This window comes from Pleuronectes platessa, chromosome 18 (assembly GCF_947347685.1).
Source record: "Pleuronectes platessa chromosome 18, fPlePla1.1, whole genome shotgun sequence".
NCBI classification, from domain to species: Eukaryota; Metazoa; Chordata; class Actinopteri; order Pleuronectiformes; family Pleuronectidae; genus Pleuronectes; species Pleuronectes platessa.
Window position 1 is genome coordinate 955,042 of NC_070643.1, and position 21,583 is coordinate 976,624.

At 39.4% G+C, this 21,583-nt stretch overlaps 1 protein-coding gene across 3 annotated transcripts in view; it reads right to left on the reverse strand.

Moving 5' to 3' along the window:
• abcf1 (ATP-binding cassette, sub-family F (GCN20), member 1) overlaps positions 1 to 15,674 on the reverse strand; it is a 32,202-nt gene extending 16,528 nt beyond the window's left edge. Inside the window, exons 1-14 of one of the 3 annotated variants that reach the window (XM_053446867.1) lie at positions 15,474 to 15,672; positions 14,584 to 14,630; positions 14,385 to 14,462; positions 11,454 to 11,574; positions 11,341 to 11,366; positions 11,164 to 11,247; positions 8,375 to 8,461; positions 4,907 to 4,966; positions 4,734 to 4,814; positions 4,560 to 4,655; positions 4,270 to 4,392; positions 3,932 to 4,056; positions 855 to 940; positions 626 to 765 (exon numbers count right to left, since the gene is read on the reverse strand). In XM_053446867.1, the coding sequence (XP_053302842.1) occupies positions 626 to 765; positions 855 to 940; positions 3,932 to 4,056; positions 4,270 to 4,392; positions 4,560 to 4,655; positions 4,734 to 4,814; positions 4,907 to 4,966; positions 8,375 to 8,461; positions 11,164 to 11,247; positions 11,341 to 11,366; positions 11,454 to 11,574; positions 14,385 to 14,462; positions 14,584 to 14,630; positions 15,474 to 15,534 (1,215 nt within the window). In that variant the 5' untranslated portion in view covers positions 15,535 to 15,672. Of the gene's footprint in view, positions 1 to 625; positions 766 to 854; positions 941 to 3,931; positions 4,124 to 4,269; positions 4,393 to 4,559; positions 4,656 to 4,733; positions 4,815 to 4,906; positions 4,967 to 8,374; positions 8,462 to 11,163; positions 11,248 to 11,340; positions 11,367 to 11,453; positions 11,575 to 14,384; positions 14,463 to 14,583; positions 14,631 to 15,473 lie in introns of all 3 variants that reach the window. The other 2 variants (XM_053446868.1, XM_053446869.1) reach the window with 2 other exon arrangements.
• Between the last annotated feature and the right edge of the window lie 5,909 nt (positions 15,675 to 21,583).

Here is a 21,583-nt window from a genome sequence, read left to right on the forward strand (position 1 = left end):
ATGGTGGATCTTGTATTGCGGATTCTGTATCGTGCTGGCTGATCGTGATAGAGGCGGATCCTATACCTAGCTGGCTGATTGTGATAATAATGGCGGATCCTGTATCATGTGGACCACGATTGAGGTGGCAGCTGATGGTGGATCCTGATGGCGGCAGTGGACAATGACTGTGGACTATGGTGGCATCTGATCTTGACAGTGGATCCTGATCGTGGTGGTTGCTGACCATGGACTATGGTGACAACAAGTATGCTTGATATACAATATTTCGCCTCAGATACTCGACCAGTTAAAATTATGCATTTATTCAGTATTTCTCTCCAAAAAAAAAACTTTGTAACTGAGAACTTTGAAATTTCCCCATCTGCTCCCCCCACTACAAGTACTCAAGCAGACAGACAGACAGAGAAAGAGAGGGCTGGGGGATGGCAATGAGGACCATAATCATTTACCCCCGAACCCCTACATGGTTATGAACAGGTTACATACAACAACAAGCGGTGAATCGCAGGGCTGATTGGCAGGGAGAAATGCGAGTTCTGCGTGAAATGTTGATGTGAAACACAAGTGAAATGTGTAATGTCAAAGAGAGTGAGGATTTTTTATAAAACGCGCACACACTCACCTTTTCCAGCCGCTCAGCGACACTGTCCTCTCCCTTTTCGAGACGAGCCTGCAGCCGTTTCTCCTCCTCCAGAAGCTTCAGGCGGCGAGTGTCTGCTTTCAGCACAGCCTGCACTGCCGGCGTGTCATCAGCTACCACCTCTAACATAAACAAATATACATGGTCAGTGGAAATAAGAGCATTGAAAGAGACAGAAATTATGGAAGGCACATTGTAGCAGGTAGCTTACCCTGTTCACACAGTAGCACATCAATGTTAGGTGGAATACTGAGAGCTCTGTTAGCTATGTGTTTTAGTAGTGTGGTCTTTCCTTTGCTGAAAAAAAGAGAACACTTAATCACATTATCATTCACAAGCGGACAATAAGCAAGACATCCGCCATCACTACAAGCCATAGTTTCTTGGCTACTTGTCATCACACAAATAAACCAGTGGCTACTCAAAGTGCCAGTACAGGCAGTCTCTTTAAGAGACCAAGGGAGACCAAGCTTCTTCAAAATAGTCAAGTAATAGTTATGGTGAAACTTTATATAAAGCTTCAGCAAGACTAGACGTATGATGTATGCAAGTTAATTAGTCTAATAAATTAATTAAACTACTAAACTGATTTTGACTTGTATTCATGTGTTAACAGATATTAGTTTGGTGGGAGCATGATTAGGCAAGAGAGACAGCTGATACAAACAAGAAAGCTGTTGTTTTCTCATGACTAGCACAAGCGGATATTATTTTCCTGATGTTGAAATTTGCCTGTCTGTATGGTATTTTGTGCAACAAATACGAGGAAAGTTGCAAACAGACAGGACATTTAATCACACAAAGCAGTGCAACGCAAGTTTGTAGACATCTCAGAACCACATGTTAACAGTGCAATCTCACTACTCATCTACACAACAATACTTGCAGCAAATGTGCAGGAATAAACATGAAACGTATGTGATGTAAATGTGATATCTAAACATGGGTATGAAGCATTTAAACAGGTTACATATGTATCTAGATACAGATCATAAAACTTACTTTTCAACCACAGCATAGGTTTCAGCCACACTTAGTTATTTTTCCACTACATGTATTTATTAGGCCTGTAGCAATTCTCAAACTGAGACCGAAGTTGCAGTCCAAACGTCATTGGTTTTGTGACGTGATTCCAGAAGACAGAACCGCAACATGCCACCCTCCCCCACCCCACACGCTGCCACAGCTGCAGTTATAGCCTGTCGAGCTCTCATTGCGGTACACAGAGGACATACTGGATGCGGCTGTGCCTTAGATCCACTGCGTGTTGCAGTTATCTGTTCTTCACACTAGCAGCGTGTCTGCAGCAGTGCTGCTATTGCCAGCACTATGTTTTTACATAGGGTTTCCCTTAGAAAATGGCCATAAATGTTTGTGTGGGTGTCAGGGAGAGCAAGCAAGAGCAGGAGCAGAAGATGCAAGGCTTCTATTTATTTGAGAACATAGGACTACTTTAAACAAGGAAATATAGTAGTCATAACTTATATTTTCATTTAATGCTTTAGAGAAATATGTCTGTCTCACAGAGCACAGCTTTGTTGTAGGTGAGGAGGGAACATTTGTCAATTTGCTTTTTCTCCACTTTCTCTCAGCTCTGTACCCTCTCTAGCAGATGTATTCTCATTTTTCCCTATGGCATTAGTTTAGTATGCGATTTATTTTTGGATTTATCAGGTGCCACACTGTCAAGAGCTGCTTTACTAAATCATGTATAGATTTAAAATTCCTCGGCAGAGCTTGATTTAGCATGTGTGGACAGAACTCACCAGCTGAGGATTAGCATAGATAGCGTATCTTAAAAGAGATATTCTGTTCCATTTTGTCTCCTGCCATCTATGATCACATCAAAAAACAAACAATAGTGATCTGACATGTTAATATCAAAGATCTTGTTAAAGAAAATATCTACACTTTTAGAGATCACTCAATCTCGTGTGTGGCTATGGTTATGAGTAGGCCTTGCAATATGTTGAGTAAAATCCAAAGAGTCTTGAAGTCTGAGGTGACATCAATATGCAGATTAAAATCACCAGTTATGATGATCCTGTCATTCTTAATTAAACAGAGCTCAGAGCTATGGGTTTTAGGGGGCGATAAATATACTTTCCAATCTAAAAGCTTGATATTCAAAAGAAAAAAAAGGCACCTAGACTGTGACACTGCATTTAAACGCACTTAAAAATATAGCTGCTAGACCTACTCCTTTCTTTCCCTCACGTATTGTGTGCATATAGCTTAAGTTTGGGGGGAAAGCTTTGTTTAAGAGAGCTGCTCCATCTGAATTGAACCATGACTCAGTCAAGAAAATATAATCAAGTTTATGTACACTGATAAAATAATTTATGATGAAAGTCTTATTAGTAGGTGCACAGATGTTTAAAAGAGCATTTTTTACCTTCTGTCCATGTCCGAGCATTTCGGCTGGGATATTATTTTTCATTTGTATGGAATTAGGCTAGACCACCTCCTCAACTGCCTCATGCTTTTCTTTGTTCATCACAAATAAAGTCCATTCTGGGAGTAATCCTGACAGGAATGTCAGAGGCTGTGGGCGATGGCGTACCGAAGGCAGTACTAGAATTTATCCACAAGGGGGAGCTACTGGCAGTATGGGGAGCATGACTGTTTAAAGCGGCAGAAGCGGAGCAGGGGGTGACAGGTGATGTAAATAGTCAGTCACAAGGGGTAAATAGTACAGTTCGCTGCAGATTACCCGCAAGCATAAGATTACCCTGCAAGCTTGGATACAGACCGTCTAATGCAGAGAAGGGAGAGCAATATCAGATCAAATTGAAGTTGTTAATGAACCCAATGTTGTGAGTGGAGCATTTGGACTGGAGCCAAGTTTGGAGGCTGAGGATCCTAGTAAAACGGGATGTGGTAAATGAATGGGGGCTTTTTGACAAGAATCCTGTGTTGGTGACAGATAATGCCTCTAATATGACAATAGCGGCACCACTGGCGAAGTTAGTGCATGTGAAATGCTTTGCGCACTCGTCTGAATTTGGCCATTCAACGTGCACTCAAGACGCCCACTGTTTCCCGTCTACTGTGAAGAATTCACATGATTGTGCTTTTTTTCAGGAAAAGCACAATTGCAAGCCATATCCTGAATGAAAAGCAGAAGCTACTTAATCTCCCCGAACACTAGCTCATGACAGATGTAGCTACGAGATGGAACCGCACCTGTGAGACTTATACCACCGTGGCAGCACCGTGCCACCATGGCAGGTGACAGTTAATTAACCTTAGTTTACTAAGTGTATTTTTCCCGTAAAACAAAATTACCTTTTCACTTGACTTTGGTACAGCAGGTTGTGCAGTATAATACGTAGAAGAAAACCGTATCTCCTTGGTGGAGGTATGAAAATATATTTACCCATTTGGTCCAACCAAACCATATCTTCTCCCTGCTACAATCAGAAGGTCAGCATTGATGAAAAGCTCCTTGCCATGAGCAGATATGCTGAACCGTTCCAGCTGAAGTACACAAAAGAGAACTTAACTAACCATTGTTTATGTAGCACATACATTTACTTAAAGCATCTTTAGATTGAATATTATGAATAAAAACTGATTTGTAAACATTAGTATAAATACATTTTGTTATAATTAAACTAAATAACCTTAATATCAGAGGCATTCTCCAGCATTGCCTGTCTGGAGGACATCTCCGCCTGGGAAATGGAGAAATCTCCCTCCAAGGCATTCTGAGCCCTAACACTGGCCACTTGACGCTCGTACTCCATCTACAACAAAGGACAGGAAGCAGCGACACAACTCAGTAGGGTTAAGATTACACCAATCACCAGCAGCTTATTGTGTGACATGAAAAACAATTATAATAACAACAGGGGGAATATGAAGTCTGACCCATTAAAATAAGGACATACAATTAAAGGACCATAGTGTTCACCTGTTTCTTTTTCTTCTTCTTCTCCTTTTTACTAAGATTAGCATTTGGGTCCTCTTCCTGTGGTTTGGCCTGTTCTGCGATGGTATCCTCAGCACTCTTAATGGTTAGAGGCAGAGATGAGTTAACACAGTGATCCAAAGCAACGAAGAAGAGCTTTGTGGAGGGCAAGCATACCATCATCATGTCACCTCCATCACTATCCTCCTCATCATCATCTTCACACTCGCTGCATGATCGCTCAGCAGGCTTTCCTTTCTACATAGACAAGAATACCACATCATTTTTACCTGAAAGTTGTTGAAAATGAGATAAAAAAAGCAAAACCAAAATCGTTAATTTTTACTTACCTTGTATTGTTCCATCTTCCCCTTCTTTCGTTTCTCTTCTGTTTCATAAATATCAGGTGACTACAGGGTGAGATTAAAAAAAATCATCATAATCAGATTCAGAGAAAGAACTGCTCAGAAAAACTAGGGAACACTTAATTGTTAAAGTACAACACCATGTCAGTTAAACTTCAGGGATATCAATCTGTTTATATAGGAGCCCAATCAGGTTGTACAGGTAATCCAGCTCTTCCAAAGATGGCCATGCACCAGTGTTAATTTTGGCAGCTATTTTTGATTTAGTCTTAGTCTTTTGACGAAAATGCATATTAGTTTTAGTCACATTTAGTAATTTTTATCCTTCTTAGTTTTAGTCGACGAAAACGAATTACATTTTAGTCTAGTTTTAGTCACATTTAGTAGCCACATTAAACTCCTTTTCTTCCCTTCTCAGGCCCAGGGACCCTTTGTTGTGTCTAAAACGGCATAATAGTCTAGCTTGCAGTACTTAGGTTGTCCATTAGATATCCCTACCAGCATACGTCTAGCTCTGATCTCACTGTGTCGCTGAGCGAGTGAGCGGGGCGGAGCCTCGGGACCGGTGCGCTATCTGGGGCACGCACGCACGCACGCACGCACGCACGCACGCAATTGTGACTTAGTCAACCACCAACATTTTCGTCTCGTCTCGTCAACGAAAGTTAAAATAGATTTAGTCATAGTTTTTATTTTCAAAGATCCGTTTTCGTTACGTCTTCTTCTCGTCTTAGTCATGGAAAAAAGTTTGTTAACGAATATTTTTGTCATAGTTTTCATCAACAAAATTAACACTGCCATGCACACTACTTTACAACCACACAAGTTGTTGGGATGAGCATTTTGACAAGTCTGATAGGGCTGTGAGGAAAATTTTCACTTTGATTTCGGTGTGACATGAATTCAGCCCTCTGATTTTGGTTTCCATTGACCCTTCTTACGTTATTTTGTTGTCAATGAATAACAAAATGTACATCAGTTAAGATTTTCAACATGAATATTTTTGTTCATTGAGATCCTATGGGTGATTCAAGTGTTCCCTTAATGTTTTGAGCAGTGTATTTCTGAGTCAGCTGTGCGATGAGTAAATTTGGAAAGAAATGGATAAATTCGATAGGCCTATGTGGGCTTCTTTCTATGCCTTTCTCTAAATAGGTTTGTATAGGTATGCAGACCCTAACATTTATTTGATATTTTGCATAAATTCAATCTAACCCATGACTATTCTGCCTTCCTTCGAGGGCAAACTGTATAACTTCCATATTCGCACTTCACAGACTGATTGATAGAACCCTGAAACTTCCTGTATTAAAAGGGGAAATATTTAGAAAATTCTACTTTTGTAGTGCTTCTACATGTTAATTTGGGTATCTGGCATGTCTACCGTCCCAAAATCTCTTGAAAAAAAAAAAACTCCCGCCATTTGTTATGGTTCCACTAAGTCAGAAACATCATGCTTGAGTGACTGCGAATGAGCTTCCATATGCTTCTCTCGTCACAAGCGAAATGGGAGTCTCTCTTACATGGCCTTGACCTTTGGCTGCCAAAATCAAATCAGTTAATCCTTGAGTGCAAGTGACTCTTTCGTCATTCTGGGTAGCAATGAGGCCGCAATACCCTCAGCTTTGCGACATAGCCTTAAAAATGATCCTCCTTTTCGCCTCGACTTATTTTTGAGAGGCAGGCTTTTCAAGACTGACTGCGCTCAAAACTAAATATCGCAACCGCGCACAGATCGAGGATGACCTGAGGATATGTTTGTCAAACATTGCCCCAAGATTTGAGGACCATTGCAAGGCAAAGCAGGCTCATATCTCACATTGACAGACCTGCTAGATTTGTTTTAAAGATCACAAGAGGCCCATAATAATAACCGTATCCTAATGATAGCAATAATAACACTTATTATTATTATGATAATAATAATAAAATATGAATTGGTCGATTATCATTAATTATAATAATAATAATATAATGATCGTGATAATGATGATTATTGTAATAAGAAAGCATGTAGGCTCACAAAGCTGCTAATATTGATAGCCTACTTATAGGCCTACAACTACTGATCATAATCATAATGATAACAATAATAATAATAAATAGTAAAATAGTAATAATAATTGTCTGTATGGGCCTAACAATAACAATAGCCTAACCTTGAAATGTCAGGCCTATCAATAACAATATGCTATCTATCTATCTATCTATATATGGTGGTGTAGTTGAGGGCGGCGGTGGCGGAACTACCCCTAACCAGCTTTTGGGGGGCCAGCTTGCAATAGTTTGAGAACCCCTGCTTTAGAGGACAGGGGGAAACTGGAGAGGCATTGCACGTTTCCTTTAGTACAGTGGTCGCAAACCCTGTTGATCTACTCTACACTGTCAATCCCCAAACACTCTGGACTCACTGGCTGAGGTTGTGCCGTAGATCAACTATGTGCTGGTTGTCTGTTGTTCACACAGGCAGCATGTCAGCTACTGGCGGCAGAGCTGCTAGTTTATCTACTGCATTTCTTTTAAAACAAGTCGGATTATGTATTAAACTGAATGTCAGGACACTCCGGGAAGTAAGATTCGCATCTTCCGGTCTGTCGATAACAATAAAAGCCCCGTTAGAACCTTAGAATAAATTAATGGAGTCAGAAAGAGACGTTGGAAGACGATGTTGGAAATACGTTTGTGACATAGAAAGTTAAACATTGTGCTTCACAGCAGAATAAACAGAGAAAATGAACATTCACCTAAGTTAAATTGTTTATCTGATGAATTGATATCACAAACATAAATGGTTGCAACACTTTGTATGTTTCTAAAAATCGAGCAATTCTGTTGAACGAATGCATTTTGTTTTTAAAAAAAATTATTATTTTATTGTGAAAAAAATACTTTATTATACTTGTTATAATTTGAGTACACAACAATAATTTTATATGAGGAAATAGAAAAAGTTGCACAACTGACATTGAGACTTTAACAGAAATTGCAAAAATAATAGATATTACCCACCCTTTTAAAAAAAAAAATTACTGTTCAGGGTAAGGCGTCAAAGACTCAGTGTGTAGGATTTAGGTGAAAGGGATTATTGGCAGAAATTGAATATAAAATACTGATGTTTTCACTAATGTTTCATCTAAATTGTACAAATTGTATTTTTTTTATGAATGAATGAGCCCTATATATTTAAATACTTTATATTTTACAGTCATCCAAACTGGACAAACTTAACACATTTTCAGTTTTTATGACAACTGAATGCTAGCACAGGTTCTCTTTCATGTTTGGAACCGGAGGGTGAGGTGGTGTATTTAGCTGCAACATTCAACTTCACCACTAGATGTCACTAAATTCAATTTAGTGACATTTAACACCCAATTCAGAGTAAAATCCTGCTTAATCCATACAGTGTTTACCTCATATTTTAATATATCTTGGGGCCATACAAGCACCCACCTTGGAAATGGCTTCTGCTTTCTTGGTCTTTGTAGTTTTCTCTTCAGCATCTTCTTTCTCTGCATCATCCTCCTCAGCACATACGATCTGTTAATTTGATAAACAAATCACTGTGAGCAAATTAGTTGTTAATCTGAAATATCTACACATACAGACAGGGTTGAATACTATCATGTGGCTGGAACACGGTTGACCCCACATCAGGTTAGACTCAGGATAGACAGGTTAGTCACACTGCACATCGTGTAGTAGAACAGAAGCACAGGTGCTATTGTTTGGGCTTCTGTACAGAGGTGGACGACTCTGCATCGATGCAGGGACAAAACAAAGTAATGTTTTCTGCTACGTTAAATGTTTTAGCGGGGCTCCACTGCTAAATAGTTTTAACCCCGACTGTTTTAGGATGAGGACAGACGCGCATTAAAAAGGTCCGGTCTTCCTGTGTCAGTGTCTGTCTGAGTTTCCTCCTCATTCCCCCGCTGACCTGCGCTCAATTTACACCTTGACAATAAACACCATCAATGATCACAAGTTATTGGGACATGTACAGGACTGACTCACTTTACTTTGTTTGATTCACTCTAGAGTTTAAGAGAAACATTTAGAACTGCTACCCAAGAGGTAACGTGACGCACACAGACAGGACATCAGGGTTAAAGTCATCGGAACGATCCGCAGTCAGCATCGGACATCGATTAATAACTATTTTAGAATATAGGACTAGATGGTGAATATTCCATGTGATTATCACTTTGTGCGTGAAGGACAGACACACACCTGCAGACAAAAGTTCTTCCTGCAGATTATACCGCAGCAATGTTTTTAAATTTTTGAGTCTGTCGCGCGTTAGAAGCGTCATCTTAATAAGATGATTATGGCTTAGAGCTAATGAAAACCCCAAATTCAATATCTCAGAAAATTTGAATATTGTGAAAATGTCCCACTCTAATCAACTAATTAACCCAAAACACCTCTAAAGGTTTCCTGAGCCTTTAAATGGTCTTGAAGGTTGGTTCAGTACGATTAACAATCATGGGGAAGGGGAGGGTAAGCCACAAAATGTCATTGCTAAAGACGCTGGCTGTTCAAAGAGTGCTGTATCCAAGCATATTCATAGAAAGTTGAGTGGAAGTAAAAAGCGTGGTAGCAAAAAGGTGCACAAGCAACAGGGAAAACCGCAGCCTTGAGAGGATTGTGAAGCAACGGCCATTCAAGTATTTGGGGGAGATTCACAAGGAGTGAGGCTGAGGCTGTAGTCAGTGCATCAAGAGCCACCACGCACAGATGTATCCAGGACATGGGCTACAACTGTCGCATTCCTCTTGTCAAGCATCACCTGAACCAGAGACAACGTCAGAAGTGTCTTTCTGGGCAAAGGAGAAAAAGGATTGGACTGTTGTTCAGTGGTTCAAAGTCCTCTTTTCAGATATTTCAGAAATTTTGCATTTCATTTGGAAATCAAGGTCCCAGAGTCTGGAGGAAGAGTGGGGAGGCACAGAATCCAAGTTGCTTGAAGTCCAGTGTGAAGTTTCCACAGTCAGGGATGATTTGGAGAGTTATGTTATCTGCTTGTGTTGGTCCACTGTGTTTTATCAAGCCCAAAGTCAACGCAGCCGTCTACCAGGAAACTTTAGAGCACTTCCTGCTTCCTTCTGCTGACAAGGTTTATGGAGAGGCTGATTTTATTTTCCAGACTTGGCACCTGCCCACACTGCCAAAAGTACCAATACCTGGTTTAATGACCATGGTATCACCATGCTTGATTGGCCAGTCAATCGCCTGACCTGAACCCCACAGAGAATCTATGGGGTATCAAGAGGAAGATGAGACACCAGACCCAACAGATCCACAGATCAACAGCAACTAGTGGCGGAGCTAGAGCATGAACAGAAGCACACATTCAGGTAATGAGTCCAGGTATGACAGGACAAAAGGAAGCTGTGAACGGACGATGCTTCAATTAAACACAACACTGATGAATATTGTGAATTATAAAGGTGTAATCAATTGTTAAAAAAAACTTAAACAGCCCGCTATTCTTTACTTTATGGGCAAACTGTGTACACTAAGAGACTGTAGCTCGGTTGTACTCTATTAAGTTTTTGGGTTTTTCGACAGCAACATCAAAAACGAAACTTATGGGGTAACTGTTGTTTGCATTTTAAAGAGACGGTGGACTAGTGGCAGAAACTTGGACTATGGGCAGAAAAGGTCTCTGGTTCGTCTCTGCTTCGACCCCACGGAGAAACATCAAAAAGACGAATCTAGATTGATCTGTCCAAAAATCCAAGAGGATTCTCCCTACCCTGTCTAGTGCCCCTGAGCAAGGCACCTTACTCCCAACATCTGCTCCCCAGGCGCCGTACATGGTCGCTCACTGCTCTGTGTGTCCTTCACCAGATAGGTCAAAAGCAGAGGTTAAATTTCCCTACCTGCATGAGTGTGCCTGTGCATGTCTGTGCAGTAATTTACTGCTCTTCTCTGTCGAACGCGCCCTGCCATGTCCTCGGGCTCTCCATACATTATCTAGGTTTACAAATTCAGCTATTTTGACCAAGTCCGAGTTTACACGTGTCCGATGACACCACTTGTCTATGTGGCTGTGTGTGCCTTCTTGTTTGTGTCAGCGCACACGAGAGAGTGGAAGCGCAGCTATAAAGACAGATTTGACTGGTTATAGAAAACTTTCAACTATTATGTGGTGATCAGTGTTATATTGTGGTGTCATTTCAAACGACAGAGAGAGAGAAAAAAACGGTTTCCACTGTATTTGAAATACAATACTGTACTTTTTTAGCTGGTCTATCTTCTTCATCTATATCAGCATCCTCATCACTCTGGCCCTGACAGAGAGCAGCGTAGATGTTTCCACCCTGAAAGACATCATAGATAGCAATTTACACAGCCAGCACGTAGAGTCAGAAGGTAAAAGATGAAACACAATGTTTCAGTGTAGACTAACAAACCTTCTTTCCTTCACTGGTGGTAATGGCTGTGGATGGGAAGGCAGGCACAATGAATAATGAAATAATACAAGAAAATAATTTAATTTGTGGTCATCCTTCATGAAACATTATACCTGGCTCATCTTCCTCATAACTTGCTTGTACTGAAAGCTTTTTCAGCTTCAGCATGACGTTTGCATCATCTTCCTCACTTGCATCTCCACCTTTTCCTTTCCGTCGATCTTTTTTCTTTTTCTAAAGGGGAAAGTTTCAAATAATTTTACAGGTGGGTAAGAAAAAAAAAACAGATATTGACATGGTTTATCTGAAATGAACCAATCCAAAACCGGGCAAATATGGTTAACATATCTATGACAAGAAATTAATAAACTATCAAGATAAAGAGCGCAGCCTGCTCTCTTTAACGCTCTATCCGGGTTACAGTGCATCTCTGGCCTGGAGATGGGCAGCTTTCAACAACGTTAAAACTAAACCATAGAAGAAAGATGTCCGCTTAGGGCTTCTCCATCCTGCTCGCATCTGTGTGGATAATGATAGACAAACTTTGTATGTTTTCTATGACTCACACTGGCAAGAAGACTCAAGATGTATGTAATATGTGAACAAATAAACCAGGAACTCTCAAGGTAAACCAAGACACAAGTGACTCATCATGTTCAGAGCTTCAAACAGTTAAACATTTATACCCTTATTATCACCATGCTCTTTTGTTCACAATCACGTTCATATTTAGCCAGACTCTTTTTGGTTGCTCGGTTGGTTTACGATTAGGGCTGACCTACATTCTGCCTCCACACTCTGGAGCACCTCTATATAAATTACATATCAGAGCCATCACTTTTCCATTTTAATATCAAATAAGTACCTATTTTCACTCTTTTTTCCCCCTTTCACTCATTCCTGGTTTAGCAGCTCGTTGACTTTATTTTTTGCTATTAACTAGCATGAGTGAGACAGCTACTCAGTTCTGGTTCCGTACATTTAAACTTTGATGCTCTGATGCAACACGGTTGACCCCACATCAGGTTAGACTCAGGATAGACAGGTTAGTCACACTGCACATCGTGTAGTAGAACAGAAGCACAGGTGCTAATGTTTGGGCTTCTGTACAGAGGTGGACAACTCTGCATCGATGCAGGGACAAAACAAAGTAATGTTTTCTGCTACGTTAAATGTTTTAGCGGGGCTCCACTGCTAAATAGTTTTAACCCCGACTGTTTCCCCCGCTGACCTGCGCTCAATTTACACCTTAACAATAAACACCATCAATGATCACAAGTTATTGGGACATGTACAGGACTGACTCACTTTACTTTGTTTGATTCACTCTAGAGTTTAAGAGAAACATTTAGAACTGCTACCCAAGAGGTAACGTGACCCACACAGACAGGACATCAGGGTTAAAGTGATCGGAACGATCCGCAGTCAGCATCGGACATCGATTAATAACTATTTTAGAATATAGGACTATGGTGAATATTTTGACATTGACATCTCTGTGAAAGAATCGGGCCTGGTCTACATCCAGGTCATGGTTAAATCTTACTTGTAAAGATGCATGAAAAAGTCCTGATAACAGAGAGTGGGAGTTGCTTATACTATTCCAAAGTTATATATAATTGCTTCTAAACTAATTAATAATAATTTACCTGTGTATACAGCAGAAACAGAGTTTGATACACCTGTTGACTAAAATGTTTGACCTACGTGTAGACATAACAGATCTGCTATTTTACTTTTTATTTACCTTAATCTATTTATATTAGTGTCTTCAACTACTAATAGCAATAAATAAACTAGGTATTAATTATAGGTGGTGCTTTTAATGTTACCCTACATACAAAAAGCTAGAAAGTCCATATTAAACTATATATATGGGATTTGAAGTTGATTGAAGTGAACTTGACACAAATAATATCTGCGGAAAGAGCTCTGAATAACTTGCGGGGACTCAAACAGACTACTCAGAAAATCCACCCAACAAACAAGTGTTCTTTTTAGATAATTTTAAATTCCCATGCATTTCCAAGGACGCTAAATCCTACCTAGATTATGATCTGACAAAGGATGCAATTATAGCTGCAATCGTTTCCATGAGTGCCGGCAAGACAACTGTCCCTGAAGGATTACCAATTGAAATTTATAAAAGAGAATTAAGTTAACTCTTTACGCCAATTATGGAGATGTTCCAAGAATGTTATAAAGGTGGTTCACTACCTCCTTCATTAAGAGGTGTGGCTGTGGCTGAGGGGGTAGAGCAGTTGTCCTCCGACCACAAGGTTGAAGTGTCCTTGGGCAAGATGCTGAACCCCTAAAAATGGCCCCTAATGGATGGTAATGTAAGTCAATGTGGATATAAGTGTCAGCTATATGACATGTAATGTAATGTATCTCAAAGATATTGGCACGCAGATTAAAGTCTTTTTTCCCCACATATTGAGCTGGATTCAAATGCAGGGGTGAAAACACATGTAAGGTGGAGGTAAGGGACCAAGGCATTGGTCTTTATAGCCCTCAAAAACTGAGATTTTTCCAACCCTTACTTCAAACCTAGGAGTATCCAGATTGCCTTGCGAATCATCGGCAAGCTGGGAGAGAGACCCACAAATGTAGCATTTTCTCCATTAGTAAGGATGTAAAAATTACGATAATGATTGTAATATCTTAGTTTATTATAATTTCAATATGTTATGGTCATTTTGTTCAGAAACCTTTAATGGGCTGAGGGACATGGGATATTGCTGTGCTATGAAGAATATTACATATATTCTGAAAAGAAAGAGTGCATGTCGACAGTGTGAAATTTGGTATGTATGTATACATACATACACAAACCTTCATACATACATATATATATATCTATATATATATATATAGATATAGATAGATACACATATACATACACATACATGTATACATATAAACATATATACACATACAAATACATATACATACACATATACACACATGAAATTTGGTATGCATATATATATATATATTTTTATATATCCTTAGGTAAAGACCTACCAGAGAATAAAGATTACCTGTTTTCCCTGTGTGTCTTTTCCAGCCACCTCATGTACCTTTTCAGGTTTGCAATCTGTGGTGAGCTCCTCAAAGAACTGGAGAAAAACATTAAAACGCCAAATCCAATGAGACACACTGTGCCATTGAGGTAAAGCATCAGCTATGAAGTATTTTGATACTTAAAAACTAGTTAAATGAGCCATTGCAAATACTCACAGTCTTTTTTCCCTTTTTATCTTTCTTCCCTTTTTTCACAGTCTTTTCTGTTTAAAGAGAACAGATTTTTTATTTTACAAAAACATCACAGGGGACTAGTGGGACATGTACAGTACTGTCAGACATTCTGAATACATTGTTTGACTTGTCAGGTCTGTATACCAGCATTTCAAAATAAACAATGACTGATGTCAAGTGCTGACTCAACTTAAATTTGAGGCCACCTTTCAAAAAGGGTTAATAGTCGAACACGTTGTTTATGAATGTAATTGTCCTTCAATAGGGGCCAGATAGGACAGGATAAACTACATCTATATACAGTAATCATTTTCAATATTTGGTGTCAAGCTGCAATATGTGTAGACGGGAGCGCTGAAGCTGTTGTCGAGGCCTGTGGTGGAACAACATCTAAAGAGCTAGTGGCTCAAAGCACACGACAACACCATTAACATGAGTCAACAGTTTTATCCTCTTAGTCAATGTTCGATTTCACCTTAAATCATACAATTAAAGAAAGCAAATAGGGGAGAAGTAACAACCGGAGTCACCGGCCTACATACTAAACCAAAAGTCAGATTTTACTTACAAAATGTGAATTAACTGTCATCTTTATTTCACGAACTGCCTCGTCGAGGCTAACGTTAGCTGAAGCGTTCTCTATTGGAAGTCATAGTTCAATAACAGGCTGTTCACTTTTCCATTTTGTTTTCCCATCTTCTCTAAAAAATGAGGCTTGATGCTGTTTGGGTTATGCTGACGTAAGCGCATTTGCTGGAGATTTCTATTGAAGAACAATTGGCAACTTTTACCGGGACTACTGCTAGATAACGTTGACTGTGACGCTACTTAGCCTGCTGCTAGCTGCTCAACAAACATTAACATTATCTCACCAGCTGCCGCTGCGACTTCGTTGTCCACCCACTCCGATTCCTCCTTCGTTTTCCTGGGCATTTTCTTACTTAACCGTAGCTTAAACAACGTAACTAAAACGGTATCCTCTTCAACCCCGTTTTCTTAGCTACCCTCATTCACATGTCATGCGGCCCAACTAGGTGATGATGATGATGCCCGTTCAAGAACAAACTTTCTTCTTCCTTTGGTTTAATGGAGGATTACCGCCACCCTCTGTACCGGAGTCTGTAGTAGAAGTGATCCCCAGGTTACTGTGTAGGGAAATTAGATTGTCATAGCAACCAGGCATAAAAAAAAAAAAAAATGCAAGGTAAAATATACACAAAAAAGAAAATGTTGTACACACGGTACAATGGAAGTCCAAATACAAGTTTAAATTCAAACAAAATGAAAGACAAAAATAAATAAGGTGCAAAAGGATTTGCTTTGATAATGTTGTGAAAGAATGGTGGTAATAAATGATCACTGATTGTAATCACTGGAAGCTGATGAAAGGAGAAATCAGGCAGCAGCTGATGTCTTATGCAGAAGATTTTAATGTAGACTTGATGCATCAAGGAGAACAGAAGGTGAAACAATATACAAACGCTAACCAAGTAACATGAGCAATTGTCACCCCCGAGTCTGAAGATGTCTCACACAGCTACCCCATATCTTCCTCTACTTGTCACCCATTCCAACGCTAGAATTGCTGTCACTCTCTATGTTACATGAAGGTATTCGCATCCTATTGGACAATAAAGCCTAAAGCTGCAATCCTAAATCAAGTTGTGTCCTAATGTTTTGCCACTGGTGTAATCAGAAACAAATATTTTTAATTGTTGTTACTTTGGCAACAGTTTGAGAAAAGAAAATATAAATGACTATATACTATCTTATGTGCTCTTTCTTGTGTTTTTGTCAGGCTCTTTATAACTTTGTTTCCCGTTTTAATATTTCTCCTCCTTGTGGTTGTTTGAGAGTAATGCACCATTCTTACGTTTTTATTTGCTATATTCTTTTCATTGGCTGTTTTAGTCATGTGACACAGCCAGGTCAAAACGCGGAGGCGAGAATCAAGAAATCCTGCTGAAAAGAAATACATGATACTTTGTTTGCAGATTTGTGCGTTGAGTTTAAGTCCTACAGAGGCATATTCAACTTTTCCTCCATGGCTCTTTAATGAACTTTAAATTTACTTAAGTCTGTTGGAAGATAGGAAGAATGAAGGAGTGGACCAGTACAAAGTCGAATGGTATATGAAGGAAAAATATGATGATCATATTTGTGTGTATACAGATGTCTCAAGTAAACAACTACAGACCCATCTCTCTTCTTCCTTTTCTCTCCAAAGCACTTGAGTGTGATATCTTTAAACAACTATTTTCCTATCTTCACCAGAACAACCTTTTTGATCCTCACCAGTCGTGTTTCAAGGCAGGCAACTCAATTGAGACTTCCCTCATTGCTGTCACTGAGCAAATTCACAGTGCTAGAGTAGCCTCTCTCTACTTTGTGGTCATCTTACTGAACTTTTCTGCTGTGTTTGACATGGTGAACCACCAGACACTTATTTCCTCCCTTCAGGATCTGACTGTCTCGGGCTCTGCTCTCTCCCTGCTCACATCCTACATCAAAGTATTACCGGGTAGTTTGGAGAGGATCTTTGTCAGAACCTTGTCCACTCAGTACTGGGGTCCCTCAAGGTTACGTCCTGGCTCCTCTCCTTTTCCCCCTTTGGACCAACTCTCTTGGCTCTGTTATTCCATCGCATGGTTTTTCCTAATACAGCTACGGAGATGACACCCAACTAATTCTCTCTTTACCCCAGTCTGAAACATAGATAAATATATCTGCTTGTCTCATTGACATCTGTCAGTGGATAACCACACACCATGACCAACCTTGACAAGACAGAGCTACTTTTGCTGCCAGGGAAGGGCTCTCCCACCCATGACCTTACTATCACCATTGACATCTCTGTGAAAGAATCGGGCCTGGTCTACATCCAGGTCATGGTTAAATTTTACTTGTAAAGATGCATGAAAAAGTCCTGATAAGAGAGTGGGAGTTGCTTATACTATTCAAAAGTTATATATAATTGCTTCTAAACTAATTAATAATAATTTACCTGTGTATACAGCAGAAATAGTTGTGATATGGTTGGCAATAATATGTATTGAAGGTAACAGACCTAAAAGTATAGTATTTGCTTCTGATCATCCTCAGCTTTGTTAAGTACTAAGATCATTCAATCAGAATCTAGATTCCATATGTAACCACACTATTACCTCTGCTTATGTGCTTATGTGTAACTCTCCTGATAATTACCTAGCTTATGTTCATATGCGTATGTGTGACCTGCTAAGATGACCATAAGTGACCTAACTTATGGAAGATTTAGGATGAGCTTTAGTTACCAGATTTACTAGGTATTGGTCTCTGCAGAGGTTAGACGTCACAGAGCCATCGGGACTCACTGTAATCATCTCCTCCATAGTGACTTTGGAGAGGCCCTAGCGGCGTCTATGACTTGCACACCCACATCACCTCTTAAGCAAATCTGCATGAAAGAGCATGCATGAAGATGTGTCTTTCAAATGTTCACATGTCCGCATGCTGTAAGATCTGTTTGACCTTCTTTGACAAAGAATAAACGTGCACATAAAAGAACATTATACTCAGTTCTTTTCATTTCAGAAGTCATGCCAAGCCAAATTTTCTGCCACACTATAAAACCCGAGTAATGTTAGCAGCCCTCACAGTTCATGTTAACTTGCTACTCTCAGCCTATGTTAAGTTTTTGTCAGTCGTGCAAAGGAAAAAACTAAAAAGCGTTACAGAGTTGTTGTACAATATTCCTTTGTAATGCCACAAGATGGTTTAAAACTCATTGTCATTAACCACTTTGTGCTGCAAAGGCTTTAAAAATAAGGGTTGTTATCGCTATTTGCTGTAGCTCACAACTTCTCTAAGTGCAAGTTTGTATTTTAGTGGGGACTCTTTTGTGTTTGGTGAGAAATGTTTTAATTAACTTTCTTACAAGACTGTGACTGTGTATTTATCCTCCATTTTCAATATATGTGTATGTGTGAGAACCCCATTTAATAAAGCTTACCTGGTGTAAAAACCAGCGGCACAGAGTCAGCAACCATAGTGTTATTCAGCTGCAGTAGACGAATTACTATCTAAAGTAATGCCTAGAAACACTATATATAAACTATAAACTATAAGTTACTATATTTGCACACAAGAGTCAGCAACCCTCAGAACTCATGCTAGCAATACTCATGGTAAAAATACAGGCTACTGCCCCTCGCAAAAAGGATTTTTAAAACATTAAACATAGGAATACTGACGGATGCCTTGCTCATATGCACATACCTCCAGCTCAGAATTGTTTTTCTTCACTGAGGCACGTACAGTGGCTGGAGAGGAACACTGCAGATGCAGTTGCGCCATTTACCCACTAGATAGCTCTAAAGCCATTCACACAGCAAGTGACAAGGATATACATTTTTGAGATGTCTATAATAGAGGACAACCCCCACTGAAAATTTAAGATAGGAAAAACATAACATTCGCTATAACACTCCATCTTAAAAAGTATCCCCAGAGAGATGACTTGGAAAGAGAGTGGCACAAAACGTTCTACCCGCTACTGGAAGTAGGATGCAGTCTACACCCCACTCAACCCATATCCCATACATAGAAAAAAAAGTCAATAAACCTTCAGGGCTAGTCATGGCAATGCAATACAATAAAATGTTGATGTTTGAAATATATTATAAAAGATGGCATCTCCTGGTGGCAGGCACTTTCGGCCATGTCTGTAGATCCTGTGTGGAGCCATGGCCCCTATATTTAGAGTAGGGATCAGCTGTACAGGGGGTGCTCAAGTATAACTTTTATAACTTTGTTGTCACTTCGGCCATCTTCTTTGGAGTGGTTTTCTGCGGTAGCAGTATTTCAACTGCTGACAGGAAGAGACTTGATTGACTGATTAGGAGCGAAAGCTTGGTCCTGGGATACCCCCTTGACCCAGTGGAGGTGGTGGGACAGAGGAAAATTATGGCAAAGCTGTAGAAGTAGAAACCTCAGATAGAGCCAAATGTGAGGGGTCCATATTGCATATCAAGCAGTCTTGTTGTAATCATAGTCCATAATAAGCTGCCATAATTATCATGATCCACTGCTGTGTGTCATAGGTCCCCTGGCAATCTAGGCCAATAGCAGAATAACTAAGAGCAGACCTAGGACAGACCTGAACAAGTTCTAACTATGAGCTGTATCAAAAAGGAAGGTTTTAAGCCTACTTTAACTTATAGATAGATAGATAGATTTTTTTTGTGATATCCGACTGACTTAGGCAATCTTATCTGCCAACATAATTAACAGCTTTATTAAAGGCCATCTAAATATTATCCTCAGCAATTTAAAATATGATTCTGTGCAACTTATTTTGGCCCCAGGAATACAGCCGGTGACATTAAGTCCCCTTAGTCACTAAAATCACTCGAGTCGCTGACATTATAAAATGATTGAGTCACAAGGAACCAAAATGAAGTAGCTAATGCAGTTTTCAAATAAGTAGAACATAAAAAATACTATCTTTTCTGAAAACAGATGTTGCAATATCACAATAGTAGTGATAGATGCAAAAGAGAAAACTTTGCCTTAAAAGACAAAAGTGATGAAAACTGAAGCAGTGAATTGGTGTGTCTGATAAAAGACTGTTGAGTTTGTTAACTCAATACGAGTGTTAGTATTTCTCAGCTTTATCTGAGGTGGGTTCAGGTTTTCATGAGCTGCTGCATTGTGTTTCTCTTAACACCAGGTAGTTGCATCCTATTCAAGTGGCCAACCAGTCGCCAACAGATCCGTGTTATCAGGGCGGGGCTGATCGCAGCTGCTGAATGTAAAGTGGTAATAGGTGCAGCCTTTAACCCTACCCTTTTGTTTAAATATTGACCAAGGTGCTGTGACAACACAGTTTCGGAGAGAGGAAGTCTTATAGTGAGAGTCGTTACAGCAAGAGTGAGGGGTTAAGGACACCTCAGCACTAAACTGTTCCCATATCCTGGTTACAAACCAGCAGTACTTCAAACATAGCATCAAAAACAATTGTGACATTTGGCTTGTCAAACACATTATCTGAACAATGTAATGCAAGTAATACAGAAACAGTATGAGCAAATAGGGTTGACAGAGGAAGAAAACAGAATTATAATTATATCAAAAGTAAATGAAGATTTGATGAAATGTAACACATGTAATTCCTATACATTATATAAAATCATGAAGTCATGGCAAGAAATATTCACTGACGATGTTGTAGCCACATTAAATATGACTTTATTACTTTGATTTAACCGACTGTAAACTTATTGCCCTCTTACAAGTTTTTTTTTATTAAACATTACACACAGCAATCTGCGTTACATTCCATACCATTCCATTCCTTCATTTGTTTCCTGTCAGTGAAAATGCCAATTAAAAAGCAAAACAATTACCTGCATATTCTTCTTTAAACCAACACATGATGTAGGTCAAAACTTTTATCATAGGAAAGGAGAATTTCTCTTGACTATCTCTGACACAAACCGTTTTAACCGGTGCCCTATCAGAATTTATATCATGAGTTAAATCACAAAATTTTTTGGGAGGAAACACAACTTCTGGTCATACTGGTTATTATGACCAGAAGTTGTGTTTCTTCCCCCAATTCTTTTTTTTACACAAATCTAAATTTATGTCACATAATTGTAAACATGCATAAACATAATTGGCTGTTTATTAGTATTTGGGTTATTCTCTTGTATTATATATTTTGTTAGATGGTAACTCTATTAAAATGCAATCCATTGTTGAAGGCAAAAACAAGAAAAACACAAAAGGCTGTCAGTGTCAGAGATCAGATTATATTTTGCACTTTTAAAAGCAGCAGTTCAGGTTGAGTGTGTGTGGAGGAGAGGTTGAGGTGTGGACTGTTTAAGAAGTAGCTGTTTCAGGATGCAGGAAGCACTGCAGTGAAAGGACCGATTCAGTTACAGAGAAGCAGATAGATTGTTAGGAGGTGCGGGCCAAAATCCCTGCTGCAGGATCCGGG